Source organism: Schistocerca cancellata, chromosome 9 (genome assembly GCF_023864275.1).
Source record: "Schistocerca cancellata isolate TAMUIC-IGC-003103 chromosome 9, iqSchCanc2.1, whole genome shotgun sequence".
NCBI classification, from domain to species: domain Eukaryota; kingdom Metazoa; phylum Arthropoda; class Insecta; order Orthoptera; family Acrididae; genus Schistocerca; species Schistocerca cancellata.
Genome location: NC_064634.1, coordinates 322,333,571 through 322,350,840, shown reverse-complemented (window position 1 = coordinate 322,350,840; position 17,270 = coordinate 322,333,571). Strand labels below are relative to the sequence as shown.

General features: G+C 42.5%; 1 protein-coding gene across 2 annotated transcripts in view; it reads right to left on the bottom strand.

Moving 5' to 3' along the window:
* Positions 1–17,270, bottom strand: part of LOC126100843 (fatty acid-binding protein, muscle-like) — a 167,980-nt gene that overhangs the window by 113,872 nt on the left and 36,838 nt on the right. Inside the window, exon 1 of one of the 2 annotated variants that reach the window (XM_049911496.1) lies at positions 6,723–6,864. The exons of the other annotated variant lie outside the window; for it this stretch is intronic. Coding sequence (XP_049767453.1) covers positions 6,723–6,804 — 82 coding nt within the window. The 5' untranslated portion in view covers positions 6,805–6,864. Of the gene's footprint in view, positions 1–6,722; positions 6,865–17,270 lie in introns of those variants that run through there. 2 annotated transcript variants of the gene reach the window in all.

Here is a 17,270-nt window from a genome sequence, read left to right as displayed (position 1 = left end):
ACTATATGTCTCACTATAATTGGCTGAGCAGGTCAGTTCGGCACAGAGGAAGACGAGACCACATCACCTCCAGTACGACTGTGCCTAGAAAAACACGGTGATGTTCAAACAAACCTTTCGGTCGATGACAGCTTTACTTTTTTTTAAATATTTACCGTATATAACTGTGTAATCTGCGGACAGTCAGAGTGAGTTTCTTATGTTGTTTAAACCAAACTAAACATCGAGAAACATTTATTTTACATACTTTTGGCTAGATAACCAGTGACGACTTTTTTCTATTACTTTTGCCACTCTTGTAACTAAGTTGGCTGCTCCTACATAGAGCATCTGGTACCGTTGTTAAGGGCATCAGGTAACTTGGAGACGTCGCAGAGTACGGACGTATGTTTCACTCGGGCAAGCTCGGCAGTGAGCGGATCGTATTGTATATTGTCGTGTAACGTACTGGAAGTGTCAGATACCTGCTGTTCCGGTTTACCATTTGGCGGGAAATAAGAAAAAGCAGTGAGTCCTCTCGCACTGTACACTCCGAATTACGTGAACAATCACAGGAAGCAGAGACCTGCAAGTGAACAGTTTCCTACAACCAGCGACTGCTTTATCCTTTGGGCTAAAGCGCCATTCAGTTGCAGTATTCCGGTGAGGATCTAAGGGGAGTAATCAGAGTCATGATACCCCCCAAAACAACATTTCAGTAAAAGTGTTTATATTTTTACGTATATTAACTTATAAGTTTTCCAGATAACTTTCGGCACATACAGTATAGTGAGAGCAGAATCTCTAAAACGGTGATGAGTTCTAAGGAATTATAAGGTTCATTTAACACAGCATACTTTTCAGTTGTGTTCGCTGAACGTCAGTCCACTTGGATTCATTTGCAGCCCTTCTGGCTGTAGAAAACATTCCTGAAAGGGAAAGGATCACATTCACAAGCTGACTCTTTCTGCTGGCATCAACACGGATCGTTAACCCACAGTTGGAACAGAAGAAAAACAGAAGTTGAGGGAAACCAGGACAGGATGGGAAAGAAGCTCCACTAAGGAAAACCTACGGAAACATTGACTTTTCCGAACGTACGGGGGTTGGACAAAACAATGGAGCACCACGAGAAATACATGTTCGTATGTAAAAGCAAATCCTAAAAAAAAATTTTAAAAAATGGTTCAAATGGCACTAAGCATTATGGACTTAACATCTGAGGTCATCAGTCCCCTAGACTTAGAACTACTTAAACCTAACTAACCTAAGGACATCACACATATCCATGACCGAGGCAGGATTCGAACCTGCGACCGTAGCAGCCACGCGGTTCCAGACTGAAGCGCCTAGAACAGCTCGGCCACAGCGGCCGGCTGCAAATCCTAGCTAAGCCTGTAGCTTGCGTTGATGTATTTGATCACGAATGGCACGCACACAGTGTCCTTAATATGGTCTAAGTGTTCAGTCATATTGAGAATAGTGTTCCGTGTAGTTGTGAGAGCATTATGTCGGACCTAACTAAATTCGAAAGTGGGCAAATAGTTGCTGCTTATGTGGTGGATGCTTCCATAACCAAGGAAGGCGAAGTGTTTGGTGTTGTGAGAAATAACCGTATCGAAGATCTATATCGCACAAAGGGAAAGCGGAAAAACATCCGCTAAGTCACAACTCGGGCGAAAATATGTGTCAAGTGATCATGACAGACCGTCACTGAAGAGAATTGAGACGAAAAATACCAGGACGACAGCTGCAAAAGTCAATGTTGAACTGAATGTTGCACTCGTGAACTCTGCCAGCACCAAACCAACACGAAGTGATCTCCATAAGCAGGGAATTTCAAACCACTCATTAGTGATGTAAATGCTTTCAACATGAAAAACATAAAACCTGGACCACAGAGCAATGGAAGAAAGTCATTTGGTCGGACGAGTCTCGTTTCACACTTTTTCCAAATTCTGGCGGAGTTTACGTCCGAAGAGTGAAACATGGTGGTTGTTCGGTGATGATTTGGGCAATCATATTGTGGTATTCCAATGGCCCCATGGTTACTCTGAAAACTCCCATTCGTACCAAGGATTAAATGATCATTTTGGGTGATCAGGCCGATACCTTCGTACAATGTTTCTTCTCCAGCGGTGGTGTTGTGTACCAAGACGAGAGTGCCCCTGTTCACACAGTTTGCATCGCCTAGAATTAGTTTGTGTGCACGTGGATGGATCGTCGCATCTCCCTTGCTCAACACACTCACAATATCTCAATATTATTGAGCCTTTGTGGTTTGCTTTGATGAGGAGGGTGAGTGATAACTACAAACGTCCATCATGGTTACCTAAAATTGCCGCAGTTTTCCAGGAAGAATGACGTAAGATGGCGTTGGAAACCACACAGGATCTGTACGTATTCCTTTTCGGGATGAATGAAAGCTGTTTTGAATGGAAACGGTTCTCCTGCACAGTATTAAGCATAGTAATGTGTTGTGTTTTTTATATTTCTATGGTTTTGTCCGCCTCCTGTAGGTGGCAAAGACAGAGAGATACAATACTTTTGTAGCTGTTGTCTGCACACCTGTGCTCGCAATTTTACAGCTCACTGCAAGTGAAATACTGATAATGATGAGGGTACACACTGATTTTTCACCGTGTAAATTGTGTACGAAGTTGTCAAAGTTACGAGACTTTGTTGCCATTATAATTCATAAAAGAATTGCGTGACACAGATACTTCGCAAATTTTTTGGACAATTTTTTTCGGATATATTTCTTTTTGAATTGCAGTCTCTTAAAACGTATTACGAAGCGATGTATTGAACACTGGTGTAAACATCTCATAAACCCGTAAAACATTTAAGATAATAAAAATAATATATTTTTATTTCCGTTTGTTTTCACTAGGTCGGGGAGAAAATTGTAAAAATTTGGAATGTAAAACCAGAAACAATCCAAAATATCGTTACTCGTGATAGGATGAAAGAACAATGGTGTTGCAATCAATTGCCTCGCATTTGCGGGTGATTTTACTATAATTGCTGGAAGTCTGAAATGCCGCAATCCAAGTCAGTCTTCGAGATGAAGACAGTAACGAAGGAAGATTATTGATGATGATGATGGTGATGATGTTTGGTCTGTGGGGCACTCAACTACGTGGTCATCATCGCTCGTACAAGGTCCCAATTTTTTGCACAGTCCAGTTTCTTTACTCAGTCCAGTCTAGCCACTGTCACGAATGATGATGATGATGATGAAATGATAAGGACAACAAAACACCCAGACCCCGGGCAGAGAAAATGCCCAACACAGCCGGGAATCGAACCCGGGTTCCCGTGATCCAGAAAGAAGGTTATTTTTTAAAGTCTCGTCCGTCATTAGAGATGGAGCACAAACTCGGAACATTTCAAGGATGGGAAAGGAAATCGACTGTGCCCTTTCAAAGGAACCATCCCGACAGTTGCCTTGAGTGGGGAAACCATGGAAAGCCTAAATCTGGAATTGAACCTTCGTGCTCCCGAATACGAGTCCCGTGTGCTATCCGCTGCGCCACCTCTCTCGACCTTCGGGAAAAGACAGCTAACATGACAGGATTAAGAATCTCTGCAAAGACACCAAAATTCATGACCAATATAAAAAAGTGCCGCAAATATGTTATAACAGATATTGGGAAAAATTAAAAAGTAAAATAAAAAAATTCAAACATTTGAGAGAGACTATTCAAGAAAATGGCTCAGAAAGATCTGCTTTAGAAGAAAAGATACACAAAGTTGAGAAAGCGTAGGGTATAACTAAGAATATTTACAGCAAAACGGGCTTGTACAATAGCCTAAAATAAAGGTCTAGACGTAGCAGTGAAACCAGAACGTCTGGATGGTAGCGAATGGCTAGTATTGAACTATACACTCATAAATTTGAAATATTGGAAAGAATAATTATACGTAAGATACATGGTTCCTAGAAAAATGCAGCACCTAGAAAATTAAGAATTAACGGTAAACATATCAGAACATAGGAATATATAAGAAACAGTAAAACAGAGGAGATTACTATTTTCTCGACATATATAAATAGTTGTTGACAGTAGACTCGGTAGACATATCTTCAAATATCTTAGAGAAAAGAAATTAACAATCGCCTGAAGTCAAGGGGTCAGGAAAGACTTGTAAAGGAATGACGCAAGAGAAGAAGTATTGGAAAGGGAAATACTTAGGGAAAGGGTTTTAATATTACAAGGATTCAAAGGCAGGATGGAAAACATGACTGGCAGAAAGGCGTCTGAAGACAGGAAAAATAAACATAGTGAGTGAAGGAATACTGGGAAAAAAGGAAAGAACAACAAAGGATTAAGGACTAAACCGGAACGTGTTCCATAGAAGGCCTTCACGGCAGGAGAAGAAGAAGAACATATTGCTCTTATTTTTAAAATCTTACTATCTGTGGCTGATTTAAGGTGGGGCTGGCCGAAAGTTGTTCAAATGGTTCAAATGGCTCTGAGCACTATGGGACTTAACATCTGAGGTCATCAGTCCCCTAGAACTTAGAGCTATTGAAACCTAACTAACTAACCTAAGGACATCACACACATCCATGCCCGATGCAGGATTCGAACTGAAGCGCCTAGAACCGCTCGGGCACACAGGCCAGCCGAAAAGTTGTATTGGGGGACGGAGGGGGGGGGGGGGAGAGGGGTGAGATGGGGACCAAGAACCTGGACTCCCTTCCCGTTCTTCACCCCTTCCCAGAACCGAAACCTACTTGCCTGCCTGGCAGTACTGGTGGTACGTGGGACAAACACATCAACCTTCCGGCCGTTAACGTCGGCTGACGAAACAGTAACCGGAATTTGACGAACCAGTTTTTCACCTTCGACCTTGAAGGTGAGTGAATCCAGTTTCAGACTTCCCACCGAGGAAAATTCCATGGCGGCGCCGGAGTCCGAACCTGGGTCGTCGTAGAGCCAACTAGCTTAGTTACGGAGGCGTCTACTGAAAATTCGAATTATTGACGTCATTTATAAACTTCGCCCTGGGTTGTGGAATGAAGATTCATCTGTAAGTAAAACAATACTCTGTAGGCCATCTTACGATGTGTGGTTGAGGGTAGTTTCTGTACCACTGTCACTTGCCCCCTGGCCTGTTCCAGTCGCGAACGGTCCGGGGAAAAGAAGTTGTTAGCAAGCCTCCGTTCTATTTTCTAGGAACCTCGAATCGAGCCACAAAGGCACTTGCCCCGCTTCTAAGAGCCGTGTACCGTAAGTCTGTAGAGGAACGGAAGGTTCCAAATGATTGTAAAAGAGCACAGGTAGTCCCAATCTTCAAGAAGGGTCGTCGAGCAGATGCGCAAAACTATAGACCTATGTCTCTGACGTCGATCTGTTGTAGAATTTTAGAACATGTTTTTTGCTCGCGTATCATGTCGTTTTGGGAAACCCAGAATCTACACTGTAGCAATCAACATGGATTGCGGAAACAGCGATCGTGTGAGACCCAAATCGCTTTATTTGTTCATGAGACCCAGAAAATATTAGATACAGGCTCCCAGGTAGATGCTATTTTCCTTGACTTTCGGAAGGCGTTCGATACAGTTCCGCACTGTCGCCTTATAAACGAAATAAGAGCCTACGGAATATCAGACCAGCTGTGTGGCTGGATTGAAGAGTTTTTAGCAAACAGAACACAGCATGTTGTTATCAATGGAGAGACGTCTACAGACGTTAAAGTAACCTCTGGCGTGCCACAGGGGAGTGTTATGAGACCATTGCTTTTCACAATATATATAAATGACCTAGTAGATAGTGTCGGAAGTTCCATGCGGCTTTTCGCGGATGATGCTGTAGTATACAGAGAAGTTGCAGCATTAGAAAATTGTAGCGAAATGCAGGAAGATCTGCAGCGGATAGGAACTTGGTGCAGGGAGTGGCAACTGACCCTTAACATAGACAAATGTAATGTATTGCGAATACATAGAAAGAAGGATCCTTTATTGTATGATTATATGATAGCGGAACAAACACTGGTAGCAGTTACTTCTGTAAAATATCTCGGAGTATGCGTGCGGAACGATTTGAAGTGGAATGATCATACAAAATGAATTGTTGGTAAGGCGGGTGCCAGGTTGAGATTCATTGGGAGAGTCCATAGAAAATGTAGTCCATCAACAAAGGAGGTGGCTTACAATACACTCGTTCGACCTATCTTGGGTATTGCTCATCAGTGTGGGATCCGTACCAGATCGGGTTGACGGAGGAGATAGAGAAGATCCAAAGAAGAGCGGCGCGTTTCGTCACAGGGTTATTTGGTAACCGTGAAAGCGTTACGGAGATGTTTAGGAAACTCAAGTGGCAGACTCTGCAAGAGAGGCGCTCTGCATCGCGGTGTAACTTGCTCGCCAGGTTTCGAGAGGGTGCGTTTCTGGAAGAGGTATCGAATATATTGCTTCCCCGTACTTATACCTCCCGAGGAGATCACGAATGTAAAATCAGAGAGATTCGAGCGCGCACGGAGGCTTTCAGACAGTCGTTCTTCCCGCGAACCATACGCGACTGGAACAGAAACGGGAGGTAATGACAGTGGCACGTAAACTGCCCTCCGCCACACACCGTTGGGTGGCTTGCGGAGTATAAATGTAGATGTAGATGAAAGTTGTCGGGGATGCTCGCGCAAACAGGGGACATGGCTGGCGGCGGAGGGTGTGTCCCGGACAGCAAATATTTATCGCGAATACGAGAGCGGTGCGGGCAGCATTCGTGACTTACCGAGCTGCTTCATGACGGCATCGAAGTTCTCGCTGGAGGAGAGCTTGTACCTCTTTCCCAGGACAGCGTCCAGCTCGGCCATCGCAGACTCGGTGAGTGAGTTCGCTAATCCGTTGGCAACCTTGGCGACGCCTAGCGGCAGACTGCGTGCAGCCGGGCTGGCCGGCCCAGACGCCCCCTGGCGCCCCGCCGCTGCGAGGGCGGAGGGCGGAGGGCGGAGGGTGGAGGGTGCCGGCCAATGGGGGCGCGCGAGCCGGTGGCGTGGTTCTGCGCTACGCCGCGCTCGGCGGCGCCTGGCCGGGCCGGGAAGCGCCGGGGACCGCACAACAGGCGCCCGCCGCGGCAGGGCGCGCCAATACTTTGGCGCTCGCTCGCTGCCCGCACACTGCACGCCCGGGTCACGCTCGGGCTGTTCCAATACGTACACCACCATTCAGAGCCACCAGAACATCGCCGTGTTAACCCAGCCACTAATCGGGATTTAACCTCAGCTATGCAGCATCCCGTGTCATGAGACACTATCACTGCTCAGTAAGGTCTTCTTTAACCTGGATTTCGACGTATAGGGGGCGGACAAAAATACGGAAACAACAATGTGGCAACACAGAGCCATCTCTAATAACAGTAGGGCACCTGATGACTACCAAAACAGCTTCATTCCGTCTCGGAATGGATAAATACGGGTCCAATGCCGTTTTAAAGGGAGTCTTACACCGCTCTCCCTGCAAAATAATAAGTTCAGTTAACGATCATGGAGGTGGATAGTTGATCACGTATCCTTCTGTCCAAACAATACCACAACGATCGATAATACTCAGATCTAGTGCCTGTAGTGGGCTGGGGAGATGAGTCAATTTACCCTCGTATTCGCAAAACTAGTCCTGTACAGTGCGGGCTGTGTGCACAGTGTAACACCTCGGTTCAGTTTACAGTGATAAAAGATATAGAAAGAATAATTTAAAATTAAGAATAGAATTTTTAGAGGGGAAAATAGCGTAGAATCAGACTTCGGTAATTGCAGATCAAAATTATAGTATATCAGCAAGTAGTTTAACGTCTAAGTACAGCAAAGCTGCGGAAGCTCCGTCATGGAGAAGGAAATGACGTTAAACTCTTGTGAAGAAAAGCCTATAGAAAGGCCTGATCGTCATTATTGCCGCCTTTTTTCCTTGATTGTTTCGTTGAAGGGTGGGGACCCCGTGTCACTCATCGAGACAATAATTAGATTGGACTTTATCGTGTTAAGATTCACGATAAACTGTTAGAATATTACGGAGATTAAAAGTGATGTAGTGTACGATCTCTGACTGTTGGTAGCAACGGAGTATTAAGGGGATTTTAGGACTTTAGTGCTAGATTGGAACTTTACGGACATATAGATGACAGAAACTCAAATTATCTACAGATACGAGTGAATTCGGAGGTACCGGTATTCAGATATTACCGTGCGGACTTTTGAAAGTGTCGTGTGCCGTTAGTGGCGACTTGGAGCGCGTGCATATCGGCATTTGCGGACTATTTAGATTCCTCCAGGCTAGGAACCTTTTAAATAGACCATCATCCATCACCATCTTAATCCTTGAATATAGAGTGAAAGTGATATACAAGAGTGTTGTACTTATTTCATTTACCTAGTACTAATAAGTGAAGGTTTTACGGAACCAAAGCTATTCAGCAGTAAGTCAGCACCATCTAGCGGAAAGCGTAGGCATTAACTAACACGCTAACTGAAGTGAACGTTTACGTGTTTTACGGACTCCTTAATATGAACTTTTATGACTCTTTGACGTCCTCACTCCCTCCGAAAGGTGGCGCAGGCTGTTTTAGTCATAAAAGGGGAGAGTTTCGCCGGGAAAATTACTAAATTAAAGCGATATTTACAAGACTCGCAGTAATAGCAAAACACAAGGCCCGCACCTCATCGGAGAGTCGTCGCTGTCACGTCGGGAAGTAAAGCCGGAAAACCTACCGACGATACGTATCTACGAGCAGACGTCGACGTGGAGTACCTAAAAAGGGAACGACAAGAGAGTTGGGGATGATTCAAACGGGGTTCTACAGTCTTGGAACACATTACACCTGATCAGCCAAAATGGTCACACAACCCTTGGCAGCAATTCGACTTTGCAGAATAGCCACGGGGCCCGTAGAATGTCACGATGTTGTTGTGGTCTTCAGCCCAGAGATTGGTTTGATGCAGCTCTCCGTGCTACTCTATCCTGTGCAAGCCACTTCATCTCCGAATAGCGACTGCAACCTACATCCTTCTGAATCTGCTTGGTCTTCCTCTACGATTTTTATACTCCACGCTTGCCTCCAATACTAAACCGGTGTTCCCTTGTTGCCTCAGAACGCAATTCTGTTCAGTACCTCCTCATCAGTTACATGATCTACCCGTCTAATCTTCAGCATTCTTCTGTAGTACCACATTTCGAAAGCTTCTATCCTCTTCTTGTCTAAACTAGTTATCGTCCATGTTTCACTTCCATACATAGCTACATTCCATACAAATACTTTCAGTAAAAGCTTCCTGACACTTAAATCTATACTCGATGTTAACAAATTTCTTTTCTTCAGAAACGCTTTCCTTCCCATAGCCACTCTCCATTTTATATCCTCCCTACTTCACAGTCATCAGTTATTTTGCTTCCCAAATAGCAAAACTCATTTACTCATGTCTCGGTATGGCTGCCCAAATCATCGCCGAATCCCCGCCATACTTCACTCTTGGGACGAAAGCTCGGCTAGACACCGGAAACAGTGTGAATCAAGAGTAATACAGCCAAATGACTTTCAACCATTGTTTCAGAGTCCAGGTTTTATGGCATCGGCATCACGTTCTCATCTCACGGGCATTAGCGCCACTCATTAGTGGTTTAGGAAGTCCAGCTTTCCCTGCAATAGCCTGCTCCTAGAGCTCATTTCGTGTTGTTTTGGTGCTGACAGAGTTATCGAGTCCGACATTCAGTTTCGCAGTAATTTTTGCAGCTGTCGTCACCATATTTTCCGCCACAGTCTTCTTCAATGGTCGTTTGTCACGGTCACACAGCATACTTCGTCTGAGTATGAACAGCGGAGCCGGCCGTGGTGCCCGAGCGGTTCTAGGCGCTACAGTCTGGAACCGCGCTACCGCTACGGTCGCAGGTTCGAATCCTGCCTCGGGCATGGATGTGTGTGCTGTCCTTAGGTTAGATAGGTTTAAGTAGTTCTAAGTTCTTGGGGACTGATGACCTCAGAAGTTAAGTCCCATAGTGCTCAGAGCCATTTGAATTTGGACAGCGGAAGACTTGTTTTCGCTTCGTCTGTAAGCGGTATAAATATTCGATACTGTGCCTGCAGAAACACCACACATTTCAGCTATCTTCTTTACAGAAGCATCCATCATATGAGAACCAACAATTTGCTTACGTTCTGATTCACTTAGCTCCGTCATTATGCACTCACAACTACACACAACTGTACTCCGACCACGACTGACTCTTGCAACGTACTGAGGACATTCCACAGGTGACGTTCGTCGTCAAATACAACATGGCAAACAAGAGGCTTGGCTGCCATCTGCACTTAGGTTCATATTGTTTCCACGTCTTTTTCCAGCGCCTGTACTAATCGGAAAAATGACAAAAAACTTTGGATTTCCTCCTATCGGATTACCATGGTTTAATCTCAGTTCACCGACTGCCAACAGTTTGTAATCAATACGGCGTAAAAAAGCGAACTGAAAAACATAATGTCATTTGCTCCTTAAGCATCAGTACTAGGACTGTTATTATTTTCCGTAGATCCATCTTCCGTCCTCACGCGCGTTTCCGCTGTGCACACCCGTTATCACTTTCGTTAATGAAACTTCCTGGCACATTTAAACTATATACCGAACCGAGACTCGAATGTAGGGTCTTTGCCTTTTGTAGGCTAGTGCTCTACCGACTGAACTACCGCTTTTTTTAACGAATTTAACGAAATCGTTTACTGAACTGAACACAAAAATTACAACGTTTTTACAAATGTTTATGCATACCTCAACCATTCTTCAACCATTACCAGCATCTCCTGCAAATAGTTTACATTAAACAAGGTACTGATAATGTTGTTGTTGTAGTCTTCAGTCCAGAGATTGGTTTGATGCAGCTCTCCATGCTACTCTATCCTGTGCAAGCCTCTTCATCTCCGAATAACTACTGCAACCTACATCCTTCTCAAACTGCTTAATGTATACATCTCTTGGTCTCCCTCTACGATTTTTACCCTACACTCTTCCCACCAGTACTAAATTGGTGATCCCTTGATGCCCCAGAATGTCTCCTAACAACTCATCCCTTCTTCTAATCAAGTTGTGTCATAAATTACTCTTCTCCCCAATTCTCTTCAGTACCTCCTCAATAGTTACGTGTTCTACCCATCTAATCCTCAGCATTCTTCTGTAGCACCACATTTCGATACCTCCTATTCTCTTCTTGTCTAAACGGTTTATTGCTCATGTTTAATTTCCATACATGGCTGCACCCATACAAATACTTTTAGAAAAACCATACATGGCTGCCCTCCGTACAAATACTTTAAGAAAGGACTTTCTGACACTTAAATCTATATTCGATGTAAACAAATTAATCTTCTTCAGGAACACTTTCCTTGCCATCGCCAGTCTACATTTCATAGCCTCCCTACTTTGACCATCATCAGTTATTTTGCTCCCCAAATAGCAAACCTCATTTACTACTTTAACTGTCTCATTTCCTAATCTAATATCCTCAGCATCATCTGATTTAATTCGCCTACATTCCATTATCTTCGTTCTGCTTTTGTTGATGTTCAGTTTATAAATTCCTATCAAGACACTGTCCACTACGTTCAGCTGCTCTTCCAGGTCCTTTGCTGTCTCTGACAGAATTACAATGTCACCGGCGAACCACAGAGTTTTTATCTCTTCTCCATGGACGTTAATTCCTACTCCAAATTTTTCTTTTGTTTCCTTTACTGCTTGCTTATTATACAGATTGAATAACATCGGGTATAGGCTAAAACCCTGTCTCACTCCCTTCCCAACCACTGCTTCCCTTTCATGCCTCTCGACTCTTATGACTGCCATCTGGTTTCAGTACAAACTGTAAATTGCTTTTCGCTCCCTGTATTTTAGCCCTGCCACCTTCAGAATTTGAAAGAGAGTATTCCAGTCAACATTGTCAAAAGCTTTCTCTAAGTCTACAAATGCTAGAAACGTACGTTTGCCTTTCCTTAATCTATTTTCTAAGATAAGTCGTAGGGTCAGTATTGCCTCACGTCTTCCAACATTTCTACGGAATCCAAACTGATCTTCCCCGAGGTCGGCTTCTACCAGTTTTTCCATTCGTCTGTAAAGAATTCGCGTTTAGCATTTTGCAGCTATGACTTATTAAACTGATAGTTCGGTAATTTTCACATCTGTCAACACAGGCTTTCTTTGGGATTGGAATTATTATATTCTTCTTGAAGTCTGAGGGTATTTCGCCTGTCTCATACATCTTGCTCACTAGATGGTAGAGTTTTGTTAGGCCTGGCTCTCCCAAGGCTGTCAGTAGTTCTAATGGAATGTTGTGTACTTCCGGGGCTTTGTTGCGACTTAGGTCTTTCAGTGCTCTCTCAAACTCTTCACACTGTATCATATCTCCCATTTCATCTTGATCTAAATCCTCTTCAATTTTCATAATATTCCCTTCAAGTACATCGCTCTTGTGTATACCCTCTATATACTCCTTCCAACTTTCTGCATACCCTTCTTTGCTTAGGACGGGTTTTTCATCTGAGCTCGTGCTATTCATACAGGTTGTTCTCTTTTCTCCAACAGTCTCTTTAACTTTCCTGTAGGCAGTATTTAACTTGCCCCTAGTGATACATGTTTCTAAATGCTTTGCCGACCGTGGTGGCCGAGCGGTTCTAGGCGCTTCAGTCCGGAACCACCCGACTGCCACGGTCGCAGGTTCGAATCCTGCCTCGGGCGTGGATGTGTGTGCTGTCCTTAAGTTAGTTAGGTTTAAGTAGTTCTAAGTTCTAGGGGACTGATGACCTCAGATGTTAAGTATCATAGTGCTCAGGGCCATTTGAACCATTTGACCCATTACTGAATGCTTACATTTGTTCTCCATCCTTCCTTAGCCATTTGGCACTTCCTGTCGATGTCGTATCATTAATAATGGAAAGAATAGTAATATAACATGATGATATAAAGGTCTATGTTCCCTGTGAACATTCCGTATCAACATGAATATTTTATTAAACAACATAAATTGTTTTTTATGCTATGTTATATATTGTTTGAAGCTCTTTTATATTTCAATTAGGGACATTAAACAACAGAATTTTAACAGTTGCTACAGGATTTAAGTCTTTCCCTTAAAGAAAGAATTCCATGCGTACTACAAGAAAATGAACGTTTATGTCAATGATAAGCTATCCAAGCACCACTCACGACCCGACCTTACATACATCCGCGAGCATGCCTTATTCTACCTTCTAAACTTCACAGAAGTTCTCCTGCATATCTTGCTGATCTAGCACTAGTTCAAGGAATGATACTGCGGAGAAACGGCTTTGCCACAGCCTAACGAAATGTTCCACAATGAATTTCTACTCTGCAGCGGAAAGTGCGCTATTGCGAAACTTCCTGTGGTGCAAACCCAGAACCTTGCCTAACGCAGACAATTCTGTTTTACGCCACTACAAACAATACCCTAGGCAATGGCTACGCCATTTTCCTTCACTATTGTTTCTTCCGAGAGCGGTAATAGCGCAAGTTATACAAGCGAAACTGTGTGAACTTTGGAAGGTAGAATAAAAGGTGTTAGCGGAAGTACAGCCGCGAAGGGAGGATGTGAGCCACGTCTCGATAGCTCAGTAGGCAGAGCATTTTTCCGCCAAAGGCAGAAGTCCCAAGGTCGAGTCTCAGCCCGGTATACGCCTGTAATCTGCCAGAAAGCTTCAAATCAACACACGCTCCACTGCAGAGTGAAAATTCACACTTGAACTTCCGTTTCTGTTGAACAATCTGCATCCAGTATAACATACACGGTTTCACTATTAAATATTATTCAAGTCAATGGCGTATTTTTGTAAATACTTCATATGACCGTATATTGGCTATCAGTCGACAATTTGGTACAGTGACGAACGTCTTCCGATATATATAGTCACATACAAACCGGACTTAGTTGTTCATCTGCACCTACAGTTTGCAAGGCATTGTGTGTTGTTGTTGATGTTGTGGTCTTCAGTCCAAAGACTGGTTCTCTGCATCTTTCCATGCCACTCTGTTCTGTTCCAAACTCTTCATCTGCGAGAAACTACTGCAATCTACATCCTTTTGAATCTGCTTACTGTATTCATCTCTCCGTCTACGATTTTTACCCTCCACGCTTCCCTCTAGTACTAAATTGGTCATCACTGGATGCCTCAGAATGTGTGCTACCAACCGATCCCTTCTTCTAGCCAGGTTGTGCCATAAATATCTCTTCGCCCCAATTCTATTCAGTACTTGGTCATTAGTTACAGTAATCCACAAAGTAAACTCTATCATACCATCCGTATCTCTTGAACCTATGCTAGTTCTTTCTGAGAAGCTTTTGTTTCTCCATGCCTAAACGCATGCTGATTCTACAAAAGACATTCTAATAGCAGCTTTGACGCAGCCATCCACCAAGAAATATAAACTTAAACCGTGATTTAAATAGTAACTTATTGTACCATAAAACGTATCTAACTCAACAAGCGACTTGTTGCAGCCAATACTTAAATAAACCACCAAGAAATATATATGTGCTATTGACAGTGACTAGCCAATCGTAACCAGCATTACCATTTAACAATTTTTCAGTATCAACTGCAATAAACATAGCAATTAAAAACAATGTACTAACAGATGTTGTCTAACAATTACATGGCAAACATAAGTCATGGAGGTTCGTTACGAGAACCTTCTTTCCCTCCTTGAACATCATAATGTTCGAACTTAGACTGTGCTGTACTACTGTGCGGAATATGGATGTTAGGGACACTGGTAGGTTTCCTCCCGCTCTTCAGGACCCAAAGCGCGTAGTATTGCAAGAAGAGGATTCATCCAGGCAACCTGACAGGTCTAGCAATCATCCAGCGTGCCAGTGATAACTAATTTGTTCATCCATAACGTTATGACTTTCGTCCTCCAGTCGCTTAGAGAAAACCTATCATCCGAAGTGTGTACTCACGTCCCCATACCGCAAGGGCAATACAACGCAGTCTACAAGGTTTCATCTTTTCCCTCTTTGGGTCTCCTGTCCTCAGCCCCATGAAGGTCGTGTGGTGTGGGATATGGTTGGGTGGTATCAGATGTGAATACTTTTGCTGGGGACCCCACCACCACATCTGCACAACATATTACATTACACGTTAGTTGCTTGTATGGTCTCTCGGGATACTCATCTTGTTATTGAGCAGTCTGCTGTTCATTTCTTTGCCACCGGCGTGGTAAATGAAGCGATTACGTGATTCAAGCACAATTACTTTTCACCTCTTTCTCCTTGTATACAGAGTTGAGAAAAATCACACAAATTGCTCGTCTTTGTTCTTAAATTTGTTTACATGATTATACTTCTTCATCATGGAGATTTTGTCACCTTACACGCAAGTGTGTATGACGTTTTAGTGTGTAAACTTACCTACATTTAATACAAATACCTATTCGCTCTTTCCTATGGAAATCTTAAGACGTTTTAGCAATTCTTATCTTCGTCTTAACTACGTCTGTGAGCTTTACAACCTTTTTTTCATATTTCTTCCAAAATTTGCTAAAAGAGAGCACCAATTCTCTTGAAATTTTCATTAATAAATGATAATCTCATAGCTTTTTTGTATTTTTTATAACATTATATTTGAAATGGTTATTTATGAAAGGTCATAAATTAGAAATGTAAAATATTGGCAAATGAGGGAAAACTTAACAAATCCTTTCAGCTCTTAGTAAGCCAAACTTTGCATTCATTAATTTATTTGTCCATATATATAGGATTATTTAATAATAAGGTTTCGGACATTAACAATGTAGTGTAATTACAATAATATATTAAAGGCCTGAAAATTTTCTTGCCTTACACCTTTACATTACTAAACGCACATATTTTAGAAAAAAAGTATTGAATAACATTAGGTACTCATTAATAATCCTACAGTTTCATTTCTTTTAGAACAAACAAAATGGCATAAGATTTACATAATGACGTTTAACGAATCCTAGTAAGGTGTGAATCACAATTACCCAGAAGTATTGTTTAGGGACTATTAGAGGAGAGATCTATAAAAGTTTTGGTGTTCGTTTGGTATGTATTTCATCGTTTTAGAGAAGTTTTTAATTTTTCCACGATTGACAGGCAGTTTTTCATCGTCGTATGCTCTTTCAGTTGACACTACACAGGAGACATTCATATGAAACTTGTGCCTTGGTACAAAGGTGTGCTTCGTTATTGGTTGTACTCAAACTGCACGAAACTAGCATTGGTGAAATCTTATTTTTGAGATCATAGAACTGTACTCGATTTAATTTCTTGTGATCAGCACGTTCGTTTGTATAATTTTAACCACCATGTTTTGAAATTTAGTATATCCTACCATGTAACCTGTGAACACTAAATTTACTAAGAATTGCAGCAGAGCAGCTGATCTCACAATCTTCTAACTGTTCATAGTATGTATCATTCCGTCCGCGTATTCGCTTTACAAGACCATAATCACGGTCACACGATAAGAATGAGTAACTGTAGATTGGACAGCGACAAACAATTTTGTCAATTTTCCCATCCTCTGTGAGGCCTAGTAATAGTGTTATCATTCAGTGGTTCTTGTTTTGTCCACAGAAGAAATCGCTAAAAAGATATAGTTCTCTGATCTTTGCAGAAGCCTGTTCATTCAAATAGTTGAAAAGGAACAAACATGTTTCATTTGTGTGTTTCTTCAAAGAAGTCAGCACTTCCAGTGAACATGAATGCGTGGCAGAAATAAGACCCACAATGCTATCATTGTTTTTAGACATCTGTTTAATGTATCATACACTACTGAAAAACTTCCAGCTCTTCTTTCTTGTATTGCTAAGTCAGCAGCTTCCGCATGTTTTGCAGTTTCTTTTAAAGCAGGACTCTTTAATTTAACTTTGAGCTGTTCACAGACTCCACAAGTATCAACCTGTGGTTTACCAAAACATAAATCAAAGCAATCTTTGAACATCTTGAAATAGAATCAATACCTCGCCCGTGAATCCAGAAAATTTTCCTTCAAAAGACAATATATCTTTATCATATCCAGAGCTGAATGAAGATACTTAATTTCCCTTGAAGCGTAGTCATTGGTGCTCGCGGGAAAGGTACGAAGGTGCTCTTTAATTTGTTCCACAATTTCTATTTGGACCTTCCTGTTGGTCCCGTCTGTCTGTTGGTGATTCTGTCACCAATAATAAAGTCTGTTGTCTCCTCACCGTCTTTTCAGTTACAGTGTACAATGGAAAAAATGCATTTTGGCACACTTCCACCTTATGGTCCCCATTCATTACACGGT